General features: G+C 48.5%; 1 protein-coding gene across 5 annotated transcripts in view; it reads right to left on the bottom strand.

Moving 5' to 3' along the window:
- The window catches only part of SCAPER (S-phase cyclin A associated protein in the ER), a 4,210,252-nt gene that overhangs the window by 3,147,502 nt on the left and 1,041,142 nt on the right, over nt 1–21,608 (bottom strand). For all 5 annotated transcript variants that reach the window (XM_069624455.1, XM_069624453.1, XM_069624454.1 and 2 more), the window contains exon 8: nt 1,532–1,794. In XM_069624455.1, coding sequence (XP_069480556.1) covers nt 1,532–1,794 — 263 coding nt within the window. The remainder of the gene's footprint in view (nt 1–1,531; nt 1,795–21,608) is intronic.

Consider the following 21,608-nt stretch of genomic DNA (forward strand, 5'->3'; position numbering starts at 1 on the left):
TTCCTGGTCTTGAATGCTGCCTTGTCACTCAATGCCGTATTTCAGGGTGTTTGTTGTACTACTCCGAGGGTGGAGCGGGCACAACAAAAGGCATGCAGTCAGGGTCGGAAGGAGCCATAAAATTGTCTCGGGCACCAATGAAAAAGTAGCCTGCTGTTACAAATGGCTACTCATTCCTTTTGTGACACTGTTTGAATAGCACCCAAGGGGGAGCTTTTTGATAAAATGTGATGCAAATTGTGCATTTTAAAGAATATATTTTCAGCAACACTGGTTAAAGCTACTAGCCGCATAGTCAAGTAACTCATCAGACTGGCCCACACTGGCCAAAAAAGTGGTCCACTTTGACCAAAAAAACTGGCCCACACTCGCATTTTGTGTTTTTGGTTCGTCCATGGGCCTGTTGCCCTATAGGGCAGTCCAGGACTGAATGCAGTACTTTTTCGTTTTTTAAGAATGGTCTGTGCAGAGTGGCGGATCACACCAGCACTGCAGTATTTTTTAATGCACAAAATTGTCTATTTTGAGCATTAGGACCTTGATCTCGGCATTTGCCAATCAGGATGCTGGCAACGAAGGCTGAATATGCCAACGACCAGCATTTTTTCCTTCCTCTCCTGCTTTCAGCCTTGGATACCATGTTTCCACACCGAAATTTCCTCACTCGTGAAAGTTGACGATGCTTTGGGTGCCTCTCTGCTGGCGGACAGCGGGTACCAGGGGTCATCAAAGTGGCTTCCTCTTTGCAATCCAGGGCAACTCCCTTTCCAAGTTTAACTGCTTTGGTGCATTCTGGCACATCACCCACCGAATCAGCCATCCCACATCGCTTTTCTGCTGACTTTTTGCATACTTTACCCATTGTCTAACTCCATCACACACACCTGGCTCCTTCCAGACACTAATGCCCTTAAGGGCAGCAACGGCATCCCAACCCAGTTGCTAACAGCCTTAAACCAGTAGTGAAGTCCCTTAACTTAAGCTCAGGCCTATCAAGTGGGGCTAGCAGCCCGTTACCGTCCAGTTAGGCCTGCAACGGCAGCCATCAATGCCTCATTGTATTGGTAAGTGGGTGAGAAGGTCGGCATAACAATTACCCACTTTTTCAGGACCTCTGATTGTCCTCATACAGTAGCTTTTTTCTTTCTTTGAAGCAAAGCGTTTGTACACAAAAATCTTTGTAAAACTTTCATATTTGTTACATTCACTTCTTGGGTGGAAGTAAAAATTGTAGTAAAGTACATGATAATAATGGCATATCCAAAAAGGATTAACATTTTCGAATAACACTACAGAGAATGAATCGGTGGCAGATACTCTTGTGGATGGTAAATATTTGGAAGATGGATGAGGTATATGCTGGGAAAAGGGGGTAGGGGGAAGAGCCGTTTTTAAGGTGCCAACATGATAAATGGTTCATTATACTGTGATTGCTTTGTCTTTTTGAGGCAATGAAGAATACAAATATTTGAAAAACATTAATAAGTTTAAAAAAACATAGTGCAAGCATAGGTTCTGGCGCTTGCAGTACCTGAATCCGATCAGCAAGATGATGCTCCACAGGATTCAATGAGTTCTTGGCCATGGGATCTCTACTCCCGGTGGAAGTTTCAGCCAGCAATTCAATGTTCTGCTTGATTTCTGTTGGCTCAGCCCAGGCATTTTCTTTATCACTGTCGTCTTTTGACCTCAGCGGTTCTTCAGTCAGGGGACTTTTAGCCATAGCAGTGGTAGGTCGAGATCGGACTGGTCTTCCACGGTGCACTGTTTCCCAGCCCTCTGAATCTTTGTGCTCTAGAATACATAAGAAAGGAGCAAAACAACTTTACCAGATAAGGCAGGGTTCTCTCATTCAATGAAAACAAAATGGTGCGCACCAAGATGATCACTCATCTTGGCGAGTGTGTTTATTTTTGAGAAAAAGAACATTTGAAACTATTTGGATAATATCAAAGCTCCAGCTGACAAGATGAGTTCACCTTTACTACTGTCTTTAAGTTAAGAAATATAGGGTCAAATTCAAATAATGTCTAAGGCCCTATAGACCAAACGTCCACCCCATTTCAGCAGTGCATGGGCCACATATGATTTTACTTACCAAACAGACATGTGAACTAATGGAGTAATAATGGTGTTACAGCACACAGGGGGATGCAACATTTGCTACCAGCCACACTCGAGAAATAGGCCAGAAATTAAGAAAAGTGGGCATAACTACGTGTAAGGGTTGTTAATCTCGGTTTCATTCCATCATTGTGGGCTATAGGGCCATAATAAAATTAGACAACAACCTAAACAGCCAATCTTCCTTACGAATCCGCACCACTGTTAAAATTACCAGGTTACTCACCGTAGTGACCACCTTACTCCTAGTCCATAGTCCCCTATCCTGCATACTTGTGGGACGGGACCGGAGCACTTTGTAAAAAGCATCCAATTTTTTCCAAAAATGTGTCCTTCCTCCCTTTCCTGCGCGGGGCCCTGCACGCGGCCGTAACCCCGCCCCACCATGGCCCCGCCCCGCGCATCGCCCCTCAGTCCTTTTCTTTGCCAGGTCAGAGACCCATTACCAATAACAGAGGAATCTTATTAGAGGGGACGGCGGGCGGGTAGGCGTATGGAGGAAAGGGGACTATGGACTAGGAGTAAGGTGGTCACTACAGTGAGTAACCTGGTAATACTCCTATGTCCCGTCCCCTTTCCTCCATACTTGTGGGAGATTCCCAAGCACTCCTTACAGGAACTACGGGTGGATGGAAATACCCCTTACTGAAAAAGGTTTTTCAGCACAGCCTGACCAAACAGAGCATCAGCTCTAGAACTCACATCAAGGCAGTAATGCTTACAGAAAGCAGATGGAGAGGCCCAAGTAGCTGCCCTAGCGATGGACTCCCAGGGAACATACTTCTGAAAAGCAACCGCAGCTGCCTTGCCCCGCACCAGGTGTGCATGAATACCTTTAGGAGGTTCCAGCTTTTGGATAGTGAAAGACTCCCTGATGCAGGTGGCAATCCACCTAGAAATAGTTGCCTTAGACGCCTGCTTGCCTTGAGGGTTGCCGAAAGTCACAAAACGTTGAGAAGAACTTCTAAGCTCGGAAGTCCTATCCAGGTAGAACTTAAGAGCTCTTCGGGCATCAAGACAGTGTAGAACCCTCTCCGCCTCAGAGGCGGGGTTCGGAAAAAAGACTGGTAGGGAGATCGATTGATTCAAATGGAATTTGGTCACTACCTTTGGCAGAAAAGCCGGATTAGTTCGAAGGACTACCTTGTCCTTGTGAAAGACCAATAAAGGATGCTCCATCGACAATGCCTGGAACTCACTCACTCTCCTTGCCGATGTGACGGCGACCAAAAAGGACACTTTCCAAGACAAGTACTTGAGGTCCACAGTAGCCATTGGCTCAAAGGGTTTATGGCACAGCGCCGTCAGGACAACATTCAGGTCCCATGGCGGGTGCCGATTACGAACTGGAGGGTAAAGGCGTGTTAAACCAGCGAAATGCCTCTTTACCACTGGGTTAGTCAGAGAAAACGAACACTGATCCGTAGAAAGATAAGCGGAGACCGCTGAAAGGTAAGTCCTGCATGACAGAACATGAACACCTGACTCTGCTAGGGAGGACACAAAGGACAACACCGTGTCAACCGTGGCCCCCCTTGGATCCAATTTCTTCTCTAGACACCAATGACATAACCTGAGCCATTTACTCTTGTACTGAGATCTGGTCGAGGGTTTTCTGGCTGCCTGGATAATACGCATGTTATCCGCAGACAAATTCAGATGCTCTAAAGACCTGAACTCAGGCACCATGCCGCCAAGCTGAGCGATTGTGGGGAGGGGTGCCACAGCTGCTGCTCCCCCTGGTGGAGAAGATCGGGAGTTACCGGTAACCTGATCGGCGGATAAACTGACAGGTGTTGGAGTTCTGAAAACCAAAACCTGGCCGGCCACCATGGGGCTATCAGTAGAAGAGAACAGTTCACCGAGTTCTTCAACTTCCAAATTGCCCGGTGAACTAGAGGCAGAGGCGGGAAGGCGTAAGCTCTCATGTTGTGCCATGGAATCTCTAGAGCATCCCCCAGAGAGGAGTCTCCCAGCCCCCCTCTGGAGGCATACAGAGGAAGCTTCTTGTTCGCCGCCGTCGCGAAGAGGTCCACCTGCTGCGTGCCCCAGCGCGAGAAAATCCCTGAGAGGACCTCTGCCTTCAACTCCCACTCGTAGCTGACCACTGTCCGCCGACTGAGGGCATCTGCTGTGACATTCAGCTGGCCCGGGATGTGCACTGCAAGCAGCCAGACACCATGAAGCACGGCCCACTCCCAATTCTGGATGGACAGGTCCACGAGGGGGGGAGACTTTGTTCCCCCCTGCTTGTTGATGTAATACATGGACACCACATTGTCCGTTCTTATGCGGACCACTTTGTTGACAATGACCGGTCTGAACGCCCTGAGCGCCAAGAAAATCGCCAGAAGCTCCAAATGATTTATGTGCAGGAGCTTGTCCTGAGGCGACCAGAGGTCCGAGACCTGAAGGAGATCTAACGTTGCACCCCACCCGAGGAGGGAGGAGTCCGTTGTGATCGTCACCATAGGGACCGGGTAATGAAACTCTGCGCCCCCAGACAAATTGCCGAGAGATGACCACCAGTCCAGGTCCACTCTCATGGAATCCGGAATCATTATCCGCATGGAGTCTGGGTCCACTGCCTGACGCCATGAATTCCGAAGGGCCATCTGGGTCCGTCTCATTTTGAGACGAGCAAGAGGAAGAGCGAGCACACACGAGGCGATAAGGCCCAGAAGCCTCTGGAACCACCAGGCCGACATACTCTCCGACTGCGCAAACATCTGGCACGTGGCCAACAGATCCGCCATTCTGTCCCCGATCAGGTATACTCTGCAGTCGATCGTGTTCCAACGAAAACCCAGAAAAATCAGGTCCTGAGAGACCATCATGGAGGATTTCCGCCAATTCACCGACAGCCCAAGATGGAACAGGAGCTGAAGGAGAGACTGGAGGTTGCCCGCTGCCGCAAGCGGACAAGGGCTGCGTAACAGCCAATCGTCCAAATAAGGATACACATGGATACCCTGAAGACGAAGATAGGCCGCAATCACCGACATCATCTTCGTGAAGAGATGCGGCACCGAGCTGAGGCCAAAAGGAAGCACCCGAAACTGGAAGTGCTCCTCTCCCAAAGAGAAACGGAGGTATCTCCTGTGTGGAGCCTGAAGATCCACTACGCTGAGCCAGTCGCCCATCTGCAAAGAGGAGCGTATCTGGCTGGGCGTGATCATCTTGAATTTCTCTTGGGGTAGAAAGAGGTTGAACTGGGAAAGGTCTAGGATGGTGCGCAGGCCAGCCTGGTTGGGTTTGGGCACCGTAAACAGCCGGGAGTAGAAGCCTTCCCCTCGCTCCCCAAAGGGAACGGGTTCCACAGCCTTGAGGTCCAGGAGTTTCTGAACCTCGGCGTTGAGGGAGGGCGAGCCCAACGGCTGAAAAGGAGGGTTGAGGGGTGAGGTAGGGGGTAAAGGTAAGCGGAAGCCCGCCCGAGCGACTGACAAGACCCATTTGTCTTCTGTGATGGTCTGGGACGCCTCCCAATGAGACGCAATGCGCCCTCCCACTGGGGTCTTGTGCGAGCGCGGAAAACCCTCATTTGGGAGGTTTATCGGTGGCGGTGCCACCTGAACCTGATGAGGAGACTGAGGAGCGGGAGAAATACCGCGTACGCTGTTGTCTACGGCGGTTATTCCCCGCAGGAGTATCCACTCTGCGATTTTTGCGGTTGAGGAATCCCCTAAAACCAGAGGAAGGTCGCCCTTGAGACAACGGCCTTTGAGTCTTGAAGGGAGGTTTAACCAGAACAGACAAAGATTTAGCCGTCTGAATGCTATCCTTGGTTTTGGTGAGCTCTACATCAGTAGAAGAATGAAAAAGCTCCTTACCATCGAATGGAAGGTCCAATACTTTGTCTTGCACTTCCTCCGAAAACTTAGTGGCATGCAACCACGCTTGCCTCGAGGTATCAACCCCGAGCATCATGCCCCGAGCCGAGGTGTCTACGTGATGAGCCACAGCCTCCAGGAGATCCTGGGCCAAGACCCTGGCATCGGAAAGGCCACCTCTGAAGTCTTCCAACTTCTCGACCAGAATGTGCTCCTCAAACTCCGACACACCTTTCCACATCCGCATGTTAGCTCCCGCCAAAATCAATTAGGCATTGGCCTACCTGAGCTGCAAGGCCGAATTGGCAAAGATTTTCCTCCCCAGGGAGTCCAGGAGCTTGTCCTCCTTTCCCAAGACCTGAGTAGCCATCGCGGAAGAGGATGCTGCAGGTCTGGACTGCAACATGGCCGCAGCCACCACTGTGGAGGAGGGAGGCGGACAAGACGACAAGGCCACTTCTTCCGAAGAGTGCAGCCTGTACCTCGCGTCAATCTTTTTATTGACAAAAAGTCCTGAGTGTGGCTTCTCCCAGACTCTTCGGACCTCGGCCAAAACATCCTTCTGCAGGAAAAGGCTGGTACGCTCCAAAGGAGACAGGGTGAACGCCCCAGAAAGCACGCCCTCCTGTGGAGCAGGTGCCTCGGGAACCGGAACATCTAAGAAATTCATCATGTCCAGTACCCGGTCATGAAAAGCTCTAAAAGAGCGGGGAAGGTCCTCGTTGTTCTGCTCGCCTTGAGGGTCATCTGACAGGTCAGGATCCTGCTGAACCGTGTCAGGCACTGCCTTGTCCACTGGGGACAACGGTGGCAAAGGCGGAAGAGCAGGGGCAAGCACCACGGGCAAAGGAGGCGCCGGCGGAACCAGCAGAGGAACGGGTGGAGCCGGGGGCGCTGGTGGACAAATTTCCTTAAAAAGCCCTTTGAAATGTTCCCTCATGGGGTCGGTGCGCATAAGCGCTTGAAATTTACCGAAAAAAGCGTCCTCAGGAGATTGCCTCGGAACCTGAGGAGGCCTCCCATGAGGTGGACAAATCCAGGGACGTAACAGAGAAGGGTGCCACGCCCAGCCCTCCGCCGACGTATCCACATAAATCAAAGGGGCCGCCCCTGCAGGCAACATAACATTGTGCGGAAGAGGCATCCGGGCGTTCCAATCATAAACTGGCCGGTAAGGATACGCACAAGTGATCTTAGGTTCACCCAAAGGACCGAACCCTACACCAGGGGCCGATGGCGTAGTTGTAGGGGTAGCACCTAAAATGGCCGCCATGGTCGTGGCGGGAACGGCCTCGGTTTTCTCTTCATCTAAGAGGAACTCCGGCACGTGAGGAGGTGAGGCAGGGGTCCCCGTCGATGGATCAGGGGTCTTAATTTTAGCCTTAACATAAGGAACCTTGGCAGAGCCGGTACTATGAGGCCTGGAATGTTTCTGCGACATACCAACCGCCAACTGAGCCTTCGAAGGAAGGACCTCGGCACTGCCGGTAAAAGAAGAACCTTGCTTCTTTGCCCCCTCAACAGATCTGGTATCACCACAAGAGCGGGAACGGTGAGAAACCGCTTTCACCGACAGGGCCCTGCCCGGCCCCTCAGAACTGTTGGTAGCCTTAGCCTCTGTATGAGGGACCTCGGGCCTAGGCTCGGTATTAGCCTTATCGGCACGGGCCTCGAACATCCGTTCGGTAAACACAAGCCCAGCCAAGGCCTCGGGGCGCACCCCGGTCTTGTTTTTGAGGGAAGCCGAAAGAGGCGCCTCAGAGCAAGCTCCGGTACCCTGTGACTCAGCAGAGCTGGGTCTATACACAGCCCCCACAGGAGGGGCCTCAGAAGTTACTCCGGTGTACACAGGCCCCTTACGGAAACCCTCGGAGAAAACTCCGGTAGAATTATTAGGCCCGACAGGCACCTCAGGGCGAACCCCGGTGACAGAGAGATCAACGTCCCTCCCGGCTCGAGAGGAACCCGGGAAGGTATCCCCCGGGCCGGGGTGCTCTGAAAAGTAAAGAAGTTACCGGGCGTTTCTTCTTCTCGTCGATGAACGCCTGAAAATGAGATGGGGGAGTGCGTTGGAACACCTCCTCCCACCGTTCCAACCGACGTTGAATAGCCCGGACCGAAAGGGAGTCACAGTAAAAACAGGAGTCCCAACGGTGTTCCGGACCCAAACACTCTAAACAAAGAGGATGGGGATCCGCCCTCGCGAAGCAACGATGACACGAAGAACAGTCTGGAAAGTCTAATTTAAAAGACATAGACAGACTAGAAGACGAACGCTAGCGAGAGCCAGAGAGGAAAACAGGGAAGAAAATCTTCCGAGGATGCAAGTGCGTCGGGCCCCGATCGAGCGGAGAAAAGGACTGGGGGGCGATGCACGGGGCGGAGCCAAGGTGGGCGGGGTTACGGACGCGTGCCGGGCCCCGTGCAGGAAAGAGAGGAAGGACACATTTTTGGAAACATTTGGATGCTTTTTACAAAGTGCTCCGGTCCCGTCCCACAGGACAGAGAGATGTCTCACAAGTATGGAGGAAAGGGGACGGGACGTAGGAGTATGAAAGCTTTCAGTAGCTTTGCCAAAAGTAGATGCACAGTGCGATTTGAATCCACTCTCTTTATCCACAGCTTTGATTTGGGAAGCTCTCGGAGGAGACATGTATAGTGAACAAGTACATTACAGTGCAATTTCTCTTTTCACAGCACAGCTGGCAACTTGGTAAACATTGGTCGTACGGAGAAGTAAGGCAGGTTGAATGTTTCAATTAGTCACTATGTCCTGCTCAGTCCACAGCTCTGGACACCGCCCCCACTCAATGTCTCAGTGTCCTGTTCCTTTGTCTTTATCATCTGCTTTATCCAGCATTCCTGCCGTGTTTATTTATTTAATTTATTTATTTATTGCATTTGATTACACGCCCAGACCCTTGGATATCACGGTGTACATTACATATATCTTCGTTTTCATGTCAGGGTTAAATACATTTTGATTTACAAGAACAGTACAGGCATGTATATACAAGTTGCTATCATAGACAGTTGCAATTATCTTATGAGACTTGGAAGGTTACAGGCTCCGAGGGAGAACTTATGCTCGAGTTTTTAGTATTTATTGAACAACCAAGTTTTTAGTTGTTTATTAAACTTTGGTAGAGAGGTTTCGTTGGACAGCTGAGGCGGAAGTGAGTTCCAGATGCGGGCGGCTGCTATGGGGAAAATGGCGTTACCTGCTCTTGTGGTGGTGAAGCGTGGGATGTGCAGCTGACTATTGGCATTGGATATGAGTGCTCTGAGCGAAGCTTTGCGTGCAATGCATCTGTTGAGGTAGGTGGGGGCGGCGTCAGATAAGCATTTGTGGGTGATGGTTAGTGTTTTATGTAGGATTCTTGCGTGTACTGGGAGCCAGTGCGTATCTCTTCTGTGTTGCGTGATGTGTTCTCTTCTATTGATGCCCAGTACTGCTCTAAGGGCTTTGTTTTGTAGGAGTTGGAGTTTAGTTACGTTTGTTTTGATGTACAGTAGAATATTGCAATAGTCTATTTTTGTTAGGATGAGGGCTCTAGCAAGTGTCAAGCACTCTTCAGGAGAGAGGAGAGGCCTACCTAGTGTGATAAGTTTGGCAGTATCGGCCGTTGAGGAGGTGAGGGCGCTGATGTGGTTGTTCATAGTGAGATTGGAGTCGAGGTGTACTCGGGGTGTGCGGTCAATCACTATGGCCGTGTAGTCTGGGTGGAGTTTGCTGAGTTTGGTAGGGGAACCAACTATGAGGATCTCAGTTTTTTCTCCATTGAGACATAGGCTGTTGTTAGCCATCCAGTTTTTGATGTGGGAATATATTGTGTTGATGATGGCCGTGTCCCCTTCCAAGTTGCCTGTGATGGGGATAAGTATCTTGGTATCATGAGCAAAGTTTGTGTAGATTACTCCCATAGCATCTAGTGCTGCGAAAAGTAATTTAGTGTAGGCGTTATACAGGAGAGAGACAGGATCCTTGTGGTACTCCTAATGGTACCGGGATGGGGTCCGCTGCAACTTTCCCTAGGGTGACTCTTGAGGTGCGATCGGAGAGGAAGGATTTTATCCAGGCGGTAGCCTTATGGGAAAAGTGGAAGTTGGTGGATAGGGTTTAGCATAGTTTGTCGTGGTCGACCAAGTCAAAAGTTGCTGAGAGGTCTAGGAGTAATAGGATACACAGTTTGCCAGAGTCGCTGATGGCGTCCATCTGGTCTTTTAGGTCCAAAAGGGCGGTCTCAGTACTGTGGTTGGGACAGAAGCCTGATTATCTTTCTTCTAGTAGGTGGTTTTGTTTAAGATGGGATTGTACTTGGGCATAAGCTATTTTGTCGATGATTTTAAGGAGGAATGGCACTGTTGTTGTTGGCCTGTAGTTGGTGGGAATTGTTGGGTCTAACGAGGGCTTTTTAAGAAGGGGTGTGACCCAGGCTACTTTGATGGATGCTGGTATTTCACTGGAGTTAAAGGACTCATTCACAAAGCTGGTGATGGTAGGTGGTAGGTGCTAGTGTGGTGGCGCGGTCTTTAACTACTTTAGCTGGAGAGCTGTCGCCTTTGCAATTAGAGGGCTTGAGGGATGCTATTGTTTTGAGGACCTGTTCAGAGGTGACTTGTGTAAAGTGGAATTCAGGTACGTCCGAGCTAGTGGTGGTAGTCAGAGGGTGGGGGGGGAGGTTATGGTGGTAAGATATAGACATTTTTTGATAGCCTATTTTGGTTTTAGGGGTGTTGTCACTTTGGAGGATAGTGCGTCCTGAATGGTGGTGCACCAGGCTTTGCTAGTTATTATGGGGCGGATGGCTGATTCTAATTCTCTGATAATAGTAAATAGCTCTTTAGTTTTAGAGGATACGGCGGCAATACGGTCATTGAGAGATTCCGCTTTGTGGGAGAGTACACTGTATAGGCTTTCGATAGTTGTTGTAGTTTGGTTTGAAGTTCTAGGGAGTTGTTTTGTCTGGTAAGGTGTTCTAGCACTCTTTTTTCTCTTCTGAGTTCTATGAGTTCATTGTTGAACCAGGGGGCGCTGCGTTTAGCTTTGGGCACTTTAGTTTTGAGGGGGGCTACTTCATCAACTGCTAATTTTAGGCATTGGTGGTAATGCTTTGCGATACTCTCTGTGCTAGTACTGTCCAGTGGTTTGGAGTTGAGTAGGTTGTAGAGAACTGGTTTTAAATTCTCAGGGGTAAGCTTTTTAAAAAAAAAAATGTAAAACAATTTTATTAATTTTATCACAACAAACAAAAAACTGCAGTACATGTCATAATTATACCAGAATTTGCATATATCATTCCATATCTACTGCCTACCCCCACGCCCCCCCCCCCAACTTGAGCTTACTCCACTACATGGTCCACTTTTAGAACTTTTTGGAGGGTACCCCATTCTGCATCCTCAGCGGGATCCTGGTCACTCGACCAGTCTTGGGTGGGCCCATACAGTGTGGCCACTAAGTGTTTCCAGGCCGTCAGGGTTTCTGCTTCTTCTTCCCCTCCTTTATTACCCATTTCTTGCCACACTACCATTTCAGCTTCCGTACATTTCTGGCAGTCTATCCACAAAACAAAAATCTTTGGTCTATTACATGCCTTCCAGCCCATGGCAATTCTACGTTTGGCAAGTATGTATGCCAAGTCCTTTAGTTTACTCATATGTTTTAATTTGCGTGGTCTAGGGAACCTTCCTATCAGACATGCCCACACAGATTCAACATTTATCTTGACCAGTTTTTCTCCTAGCAGGTGGGCTATTTCTTCCCAGAACTTCCCAATATCTGTACATGCCCAGAACATGTGTGACATCCCAGCGTTTTCCTCCCCGCATTTAGGGCATGTTTGCTGCCCTGCGTTCTTGAATTTGGATATTTTATGGGGAGTCATATATGTGCTGTGGGTGACGTATAGTTGTATTTGCTGAAGTCTCACATTTCTGGAAACTTTCTTGTGATAACCCTGGGCCCGTTCCCACATCCTGTCACTCATGTGTTCCCCGACTTCTTCCTCCCAATCATGTCTTAGATGGGCTACTTCCTTTCCCACTATGGACATCAATATCTAATATAGTCTGGAAATCTCATGCCCACCTTCTGCTATATCGTATATTGTTTCTATGGCCTCGTCAGGCTGCTCTACCAGTGTTATTTCCAACCATGTTTCTCTGATCCGCCGTATCACTCTGTTATATGTGATATACTGCCCCGCATGTAACCCTTGTTCCTCCATCAACGTCCCGAATTCTTTTATCTCCCCCTCATGCCATATGTCCCCCATTGTTACAATCCCCACTGATTCCCAGTGTTTCCGAATCATTTTCAATAGTTGCCCATCACCTCCCGTCAGTGTAACCAAAGGCACCTGCGGGGAGCATGGGGTTGGGTTTCCCATGACCTGGCAGGCCTTACGCCACACTTTCCATCCCAATACCAGCGCTCTTTCAACTCCGAGTTGGGTAGCCATATCACTTCTTTCAAGAAGAACGGGGCACACTCGTGCCTTAGCAATCTCGTTTCAGAGGTCGGGTCTTCTGATGTAATTGGCTAGCTAAGTAATAGATCTCATAGTTTTGTAGCGGTATACTCCCTTTATCGTATGCATTCTGCAACTTCCAAAGGGCAATTCTGTTTCTAGTCCCGTGCCATAGAAATCCCCTGCATATGCTCTGTAACTTAGTGAAAAATCGCCTTGGTATCAGGTACGGTATGTTCCCGAAGAAGTGTAATAATCTTGGCAACACCGCCATCTTCAGCATCGCCCCCCCCTTCCCATCATCGCCAGGGGGAGTTTAGTCCAGAACCTCATGCTATTTTCGATATGTTTTACCGCCTTCTCTGTGTTGTGCTGGTATTCTGCTTCCACTGTGTGATAAATGTCTATACCCAGGTATCTGAACTTGCTAATCTCCCATGGTATTTGTAAAATAGGTAATCGGTCACATGGGACGCCCACATACCTACCCACTGGAAATATAAGTGATTTCCGGTGGTTCACAGCTATGCCTGATAGCGACGCAAAACGCTCCATCACTTCCAGGATATATTGGAGGTTTTCTTCAGGGTATCTTAGGTACAACAGCATGTCATCTGCATATAGTGAAATAAATGTGGTTCTCCTTTTATGCTAATCCCTATTACCTCATACTGTTGCCTCAGGTATATTGCCAGGGGCTCCAGTGCTAAAATGTACAACATTGGGGACCACGGCCATCCTTGCCTGGTGCCGCTACTGAGCTGCCACCTTTCTGAGATGATCGCTCCTGTTTTGACTCTGGCTAGCGGCGCGCTATACAGTAATTTGACCCATTTAAGTTACCCAGGTCCTATCCCATAGTTAGCCAGGGCTGCAATCAGCCAAGGCTATTTGACCGAGTCAAAGGCTTTTATTGCGTCCAGCGATACAATTGCAATCTCACCCAGGTCTCCATTCATATGTTCTATGACCCGGTGGAGTCTTCAAAGGTTATTGGATATGTTCCTATGCGGGACGTATCCGGTCTGGTCAGGGTGTATTAGTTTGTTTATGACTCGTTTCATTCTATTTGCTAGCACTGCCGTAATTATTTTACTACCTTGATTTAGCATTGATAATGGTCTGAACGATCCACAATCTTTGCCTGGTTTGTTGGGTTTGGGTAGCTGGATAATTATCGCTTCCCCTAGAGATTCTGGTAATCTCCCTGTTTCAAATGCCTTATTTAATGTTGCTAGCAACGGGAGAAGCACTTAATTTATATACGTTTTGTAGTACTCACTGGGGAGTCCATCTGTCCCTGGAGTCTTACCAGTGGGTAAGTGCACTACCACCTCTTCTAGTTCTTCTAGAGTAATTGGGGCATCTAGGTCTTCTCGTTCTTCCGTGCTTATTCGTGGGACACCTATGTCCTCCAGGGTTTCCATTTTTTCCTTGCTATCACTTCGTTCCTCATACAATCGTTTGTAGTAGTCCAGGAACTCCCGATTTACTCCTTCTTGGGTATCCACTATTTGGCAGTTTTCCCCAGTTATTGCTCTGATCGTGGTTCTGGGGGTCTCACTTTTGTACAACCAAGCCAGCAACCTCCCTGGTTTGTCTCTGCCTGCATGTTGCCTCTCTATGTACTTTTTATAGTTTAAATTGCACAATCTCTCCCAGTGTCCCTCACACTCCTGTCGTAGTTGGTTTATCGCTTCGGCTTCCTCCTTGATGCCGCCCACCCTGTCCTGCATTGTCTCTAGCTTAGTTTCTGCCATTTGCAACTCCCTTAATATTTCTCCCTGCAGCCCTTTCGACTTGGCTGTAGCTATCCCTCTCACTACCACTTTGAAGGCTTCCCAGAGCGTACCGGCCGATTCAACACTCCCTGTATTGGTTTCAAAATAGCTTACTATCTCTTCTCTCAGGTCCTCCCTAAACATTGCATCTTTCAATGCCTCAGCTCTAAGTCGCCAGGTTGGAATCCTGGCTCTTAGGGGTTGGTATTGCCATGTGAGGACCAGTGGCGAGTGATCCGATAAGACCCTCGCTTTATACTCTGTCTGTACTATTTCTGCCGACATCATCTGTGTGCTAAACATATAGTCTAGCCTCGTGTGCAAATTCTGTGGGGCAGTATAATGCGAGTATTGTCTGTCTTGTGGGTGTTACACCCTCCATATATCCTCTAACCGGAAGTCCGTCAGCAGAGCCTGCAGGGCCCTGGCAGCATGGGCAAGTCTGTCTAGCTTATTGTCTGACCCGTCTACCCTCGGGTTTAATGTGCAATTGAAATCGCACCCACCCCCTGCCCCCCCCAGATCACCTCCCCTCCTAGGTAGGAGCTAATTTTATTGTACAGGGTCTTAAAGTATGTCAATGTGTCCTGATTCGGGCGTATGTGTTTATAATACATATTTCTCTGTTTTCCACCAGCCCTCTTATTGCCACCATTCTCCCATCTGCATCAACTGTGGACTGTAGTAACTGGAATGGGACATGCAGTGCCACCCACGAGATCACCCCTCTGGCATAAGTAGAATATGTTGCGCCAATGACGGTCCCCTTCCACTTCTTCTTGATCACCTCTAACTTTTCTTTTGTGAGGTGAGTCTCCTGAATTAGGGCAACATCTATCTTTCGCTTTCTTAAGTACATCATGACCTTGTTTCTTTTTAGGGAGCTGTTGAGCCCCCTGAAATTCCAGGAAATTATCTTAAGGTCTCCCATGTTCCTGCCTCACTCCTCCCCGCCTTGGTGTGTTCACAGCCCTCGCCTGAAGCGTCAGCACTCGCGTATGTAAGCTCGTTCCCCACCTTAAACTACCCCTTCCCAATGCCATTGCAACTCCCCAAACTCCTCTCCCTCCCTCCTCCCTTCCCAGCCCCAACTAAGTCCCTAACACCCACCCTTCCTCCGCCCAACCCAACTTATGCCCAGCTCCATCCCTGGATCTCAGGCATCCCCCGCATCTAGCCCTTTTCTTGGCTGTTGCCAGTACTCGGGACACAGCAGGGAGATATCACCCTATCGGTGCTTCACCTACTCTACCAACTGGGGGTAGGTCCCTTGCATCCTGTGTCTCCTGTGTTGGACTATACGTCGCAGCGCATTTATAGCTCATATCAGACTTGCACAAACGTGCACACTTCTATATTCCAGTCCATCAAGTACATTTAATGCGTGTTTAATATAATTAGCGTTCGCACTTTTCTAACATACTCAATACTCCCCCCAAGGGCCCTGTTGTACTATCACCCGCCCCCAGCAATAATAATCATGAAGCTGGTTCACTTATCCTGTTTGTCTCACTCTCGGTCATCTCCTGTCTCTGGACAGCCTTGGGCATCCAGCCATTGTGCCGCCTCCTCTGGTGTTTCAAAGAAATGTACCTTGCCTTTATGTAGTACCTTAAGTTTAGCAGGGTACAAAAGCATATATTTGAATCCGGCCGTTCGCAGTCTCCTTTTCACGGCCACGTAGCTGTAGCGCTATCTCTGCACCAGCATCGTGTAATTCGGTTATGCTGTGATCGTGGCCGACGCTCGAGTTATTGTTCCTCCTTAACGGAAGAATTCCATGATCTTCTCCCTGTCTCTGTAGTTCAATATTTTTGCTATGATTGCGCGTTTAGGGGCCCCTGGCTGAGGTCTCCTTGTTGGGGCCCTATGCGCTCGTTCAATCACAAACCCCTGGGAGAGCTTGCTAGCTCCTACTTCTTGGATTATCATATTCTCCACATAGTCCGTAGGATCGTCTTGCCCGTCCTTCCGCCTCCTCTGCATGGTTTTCCAGGTTTGCCACTTGCTGTTTCAGGATGTGGACCTCCTTGGCGTTGGTTGTGCTGACTTCCTGGTTTGTTTTCACTGCACTTTCCAGGCCACAAGTGCGTTCCACCAACCCTCTCACATCCTGTCTTAACAGGTTGACCTCTATTTCTACCTCGTCGATCTTCGTTTCTAATGCCGCCTTCAAGTCTGCCATTGCAATCCCCCACGAGGATTTAAGTTCCGTGATAGCTGCAAGGATCAAATTATCATCCCTTGACGAGGTTGTCTCTCCCTGTGTAGCAGCCAAAACCTGTGCAGGTGTCGTTGGGGACTGCTGCGATTTCGCAAAGATATCCATTGTCGGTTGTTTGTCTTTGGCTTTGCCCCCTTTGAGAGCCATTATCCTGGGCATACCTAGTCCAGCCCGACTGTTACCCAAGGACGCGTCCCGTCTGGTCTGCACTCTTAGCTTCACAAGTGCTGGACTCCCAATGGCGCTGCCTCCTATGTACTCCTATTCCTTGGTGTGCGGGTTCGCCACCTGTGGGGTCTTTGGTTCCCATCCACTGGCTATTCTGTCCCGTGTAGTATTGATTCTCCGGTGGATGCCGCCGCACCTCGTTAGACTTGCGCTCTGGCCCCAGCCCAGTGCCCACAAAGCGTGTTCCCCAAATAATCCACGGGCGTCCTCACCTCTCCGGCGCAGCTGCGTGCCAGATGCTGTTTGTGTATCCTTTAACTGCTCCCAGACTGGGGTGCTGATTCGCCGATGCAGGACAGGCTTGATGTCTGCACAGCTACCACCGTGTCATTCCGTGGGCCACCTTCACCTCGCAGTGGTCTGATGCTTGTTCTGGGCAATCCAATGTTACTTATGCACTGCGCAGGGGGCAACCTGCATTTGATATGGCTTCCCAGGCCGCGGCTGCAACTTTCTGGCCTGTGGCCTTGGGGTTCCTTGGCTCATGTCTGTGGGCCCTGGAATTTGAGTGATGAAGTGTCTTTTCCACTTGATGGGCCCTGATGAGCTTTTCGTTTTTATTTTATATATATTTTTTTTTTTCTTTTTATTATTATTATTTTTTTATTTCCTTATTTGAAATTATTTTGCTCCCTCTTTCTTCTCCCTTTTTTCATGAGGGACTCGCCTCTGGTTCTCCCTTATGGGCCAGCCGTTCGTTGCGGCTTAGTTGTGCTTGTACCTGGGTACACGGCGGACACCCGTTGCTCTCTATCTGCTGGAATTTCTTTCAGCCCTGCTCGCAGCCGCCGGGGACGTCCCTGCTCTCTGCAGTGCTGCTTCTCCACCGTCGTGTCTCCTGGCTCCCGCCTTGCTGTCGTCTCCTTTCACTCCAGGATCCGTCTCCTGCACCGTCCCGGGCGCTCTCTGGTCCGCTCTCCTCCGCAGCGGTCTCTCTAGTGCTTCAGCACGAGCATCCCAGCTTCACCCAATCGCTCCGCCTCTTCCCATGGTGTTTCTGTGTGGAGGCTGCCGTCTCCGCGTGTGGATTGTGCAGGCTCCCCCGTCTGTCTCTGTCTTGAATTTGGCAGCAGTCCTCACCTCAAAAGTCCCTTTGCCCAGGGACCGCCGCCATTTTGCTGCTAGTTTCGTTTTACTTCGTGCAAACTTCAAGGGTCCATAACTTTGTCTATGCGATCTGCATACAAATACTTTCGCCGGAGTCCCCTTACATTTGCATTACCATATTTATATTTCCTAGTTGAAATTTCAGTGTGAAATGCTTGCGCTTTGTAGGATCGGTTAACAGATCACAGGAGCACACACAAAGAGCAGCCTAGTCCATGGCTGCCAAGCCACGCCCCTCCCTCAGGGGTAAGCTTACACGTATTTCTGAGCTGAATGGATTGCAGGTTTAACTGTGTGGTCAGTATCTAGATTTATTTTGAAATTAATTAGGCAGTGGTCGGACAATTGCATTTTGAGGGCATCTATTATGATTACTGCGGTATTCGGGGTGAGTATCCAGTCGAGGATTCTACCTTTGGAATGGGTAGGGGTGTTCACTATTTGGGAAAATTGCATCTCCGGGAATGCCTTTTGGCAGGCTGCAGCTTTGTTGTCCGCTGGGTCATCACAGCCTAGGTTGAGGTCCCCTAGGAGGATGTATTTAGTTTTAGGTTTAAGTAGCGGTGTAATTAGTGGTGGGATGTCTGTGTGGCTTACTTGGGGCCCTCAGTATTCTATAAACTATTAATAAGTTGATGGTTTCTTGATGGTTGACGGCTAGTTTGAGAGTGAGTTTCGTATCCATTAAATACTTACGTTTTACATTCCCTAAAGAGTAATGAGGTTTTGTGGATGATGGCCACTCCTCCGCCTATGGCGTTGGGGCGATCTGCTCTAAGGACGGTGTAGTTGGTAGGGACAGCTAGTGAGATCTGTGGTCCTCAAGCAGAGTGTAGCCATGTTTCGGTGAGCACTAGGAAGTCAAGTTTATACTCTAATATGCAGTCTTGTGTCTCAATTGCGTGTGCTCCAAGGGATCTGACATTTAGTAGGGCTCCTAGAAGGGGTTGTCTGGTGTTGGGAGTAATTGGAGGTTGGATCGAGTGGGCCAGGGTGATGGTTATTTTGGTGTTAGGAGGGTCGAGAGAGGTTTCTTTGGGGGTTGTTGTCTGCTGATAGCCGGTGTCAGTGTTTTCCTGAGTCACATGGATTTTGGGCATCATTATGGTATTGAGACAGCAGAAGTGGGAGGGGGTGATGGTTGTTGAGGGGGAGGTGCTGGAGATGGGTGCATCCTGAGAGTCTGAAATTTCTTTTTGAGACAGTGGATCTTGTTTGGGTGGTAGTATATGTAGTTCTTGATGAGGGGCGTGTGCGGCGAGTGCTACCTAGTATTGGGCGAGTTTTGGCGTGGAGTTGATGTGTGATTGGGATGCTGGTTCGTTGGGGAGGAAAGGTGTGGGGCAAGGCAGGGGGTGGTGTCTGGGGCAGTAGAGCGCCTGTATGAAAGCGCCTTTAAAACAAGCTTTGTTGTCGAATAAAGATCAATCGAACACTTGACACACATAAGATGTAGTTCAACAGCTTTAGGCAGTTCCCTGCCGAAGGCATTGGTGGGTGTTTTCTTGGCCATAAGGATAAGGAGGGGGCAGAGACCCTGGGAGATCCACCTTATACCTCCTTCTGTGCTGCTCTTCACGAAGTTTGCAGGCCTACCCTGTCCCCAGAATCACAGTGTCCTTCTCAGATGGGTCTCCAAAAGTAACTCTGCCTCAATGCCCAACGTGTTGTCACTAAATCCCCCGTTCATTTTATTTTTTTCGTACTTATGCTCCCAGTATCCGAGCTTTGACCCCTGTTCTCATGTATGTGTAGTTTTCCTGAAAGTGCTGCTTAGAGTACTCGATGGTTGCAGCCCAACAGACAATAATCATAAAGAACATATTTAAATAATAAAGCAGCGTATGGTCTGAGGCATTTTAAGGGGGTTATGTTCCTGAGGCACTAACAAGCCCCCCACATTAACCAACCAAAGAAATGAAGAGGTTGAAGAATCTCAGTCTGCCCATAGTCCCGATCACAACCCAGTGTTTAATATGCTGCCATAGCACCAATCAAAATAATCATGGTAACACCCTGGAAGTGGCCAGCCCCACCCGCTTCATCATGCTGGAATCAGAATAATACCCAAATGGCATTTCATGGGCCACATTAGCAGTCCACAATAATGGCATAGGTACAGGACACATATGATACGATATATGATATGATAGGTTATTTATAACACTCTTTAGCCAGAGGTTTCTAAGCGCTGACCCGGGGATCGAACCTGTGGTGCTCTGTGTCGTCTTGCTTCCAAGTCGAGCACCTTGCCCCTGAGCTATCCTCCAGAGACTTAGCAACAGCTGTATGAAAAAGGCATACAATTGTAGAAGAGATACAAACGACAGATTAAACTTAATTACGAAGGTTCATATACCAGCGCATGTTTTTTTTTTTTTCAATATTTATAGCAAGGAGATCTCACAATAAACTGTATTAATGAAGAATCTTGGGCTGACCACATAGCTATGGCCCTAGCCAGCACCGAGACTGTCGCTACAGCGCTTGCTATCCCGAATTCCATTTGGGAATGCAAGGCCTCTGTACTTGACATTTTCACCATCATTGAAAATTTAAAATCTTCTCGTGCTGCTGGCCCTGATGGGATATCCAATCTAGTATTAAAAAGTGATCCCCCATCATGGGGTGCAGCTTTGCATTTACTTTTTAGCCATATTGGTATTCACGGAATTCTCCCTAAATCTTGGAAAGCTAGCAATATATTAGCGATTCACAAAAAGGGAGCATGGGATATTCCAGCCAACTTTAGAATGCTAGCAATGTTAGACTCAACATCTAAAGTTTTTACCAAAGTGCTACTCCATGAATTGAACACCTGGATCGATAAACATAAGATCCTACCTCCCAACCAGATTGGTTTCAGATCCAAATCCAGCACCCTACACAACTTGCTCATATTAACCTCAGCAATTGAACACTCTTGGGCGCGGCAGAATTTGGATGTTTATTGTGCCTTCATAGATTTTTCCGCAGCGTTTGACACGGTATGTAGGAATCATCTGTGGCGCAAACTGGATGAATGGGGGATTCCAAGTGGATTGCTTCGCATGTTAATGCTTCTTCATGCAGACACTTCAGTCTGTATTCGTTTAAATGCTTTAGGCAAACTATCTAAATCATTCCCCACCAATCGTGGTGTAAAATAGGAATGCATTGTAGCTGCAACACTCTTCAACCTCTATTTGGCTGATATGATTGCCTCTTAACATTCATGCAACTAATCCATATGCATATAACAATGGCCTCATCATCAATATTTCTAAAAGCAAAATTATGGTATTTACTCGGAAATTGAGGCCAAGGCGCATACATTGGTGTCTAGCTGACGTCCGTCTTGAGCAAGTCTCCTCTTACAAATATCTAGGAGTCATAGTTGATGATAAGCTCAACTGGAAATCTCATTGGGCTGAAGCTAAAGTAAAGTGCGTGGCCTCAGTTAATCTGTTAAGTGCTTTCATAGGCCGTAACAATGGCTTTAGTGCATCGGCCGTCATAACTATCTACAAATCGAAAATAACATCTATGCTTTCTTATGCCATATCCATATGGGGACATAAATTTAAAAAAGCAATTGTCAGATTTGAAGCTAAACTCTTGAGGCGCTTGTTCCGTTTACCCAAATGCACAAGTGTTGAATATCTATACTTGGAGTTCGACATAAAAGGCATCTGGAATTGTTACCTCTCACAATGTGTGATGTTCTTCCAACAAGTGACGACTGTGACTACCGATACACTTGTTACCCCATATATGCTGGCCTTCCTCAGTTTAGACACCTCCATATCGTTAGGTAAAATTGGTCTATTGAAACGTATTCATCATCAGTGGCTATATGAAG

Source organism: Ambystoma mexicanum, chromosome 11 (genome assembly GCF_040938575.1).
Source record: "Ambystoma mexicanum isolate Mex_15411 chromosome 11, UKY_AmexF1_1, whole genome shotgun sequence".
Taxonomy (NCBI): Eukaryota; Metazoa; Chordata; class Amphibia; order Caudata; family Ambystomatidae; genus Ambystoma; species Ambystoma mexicanum.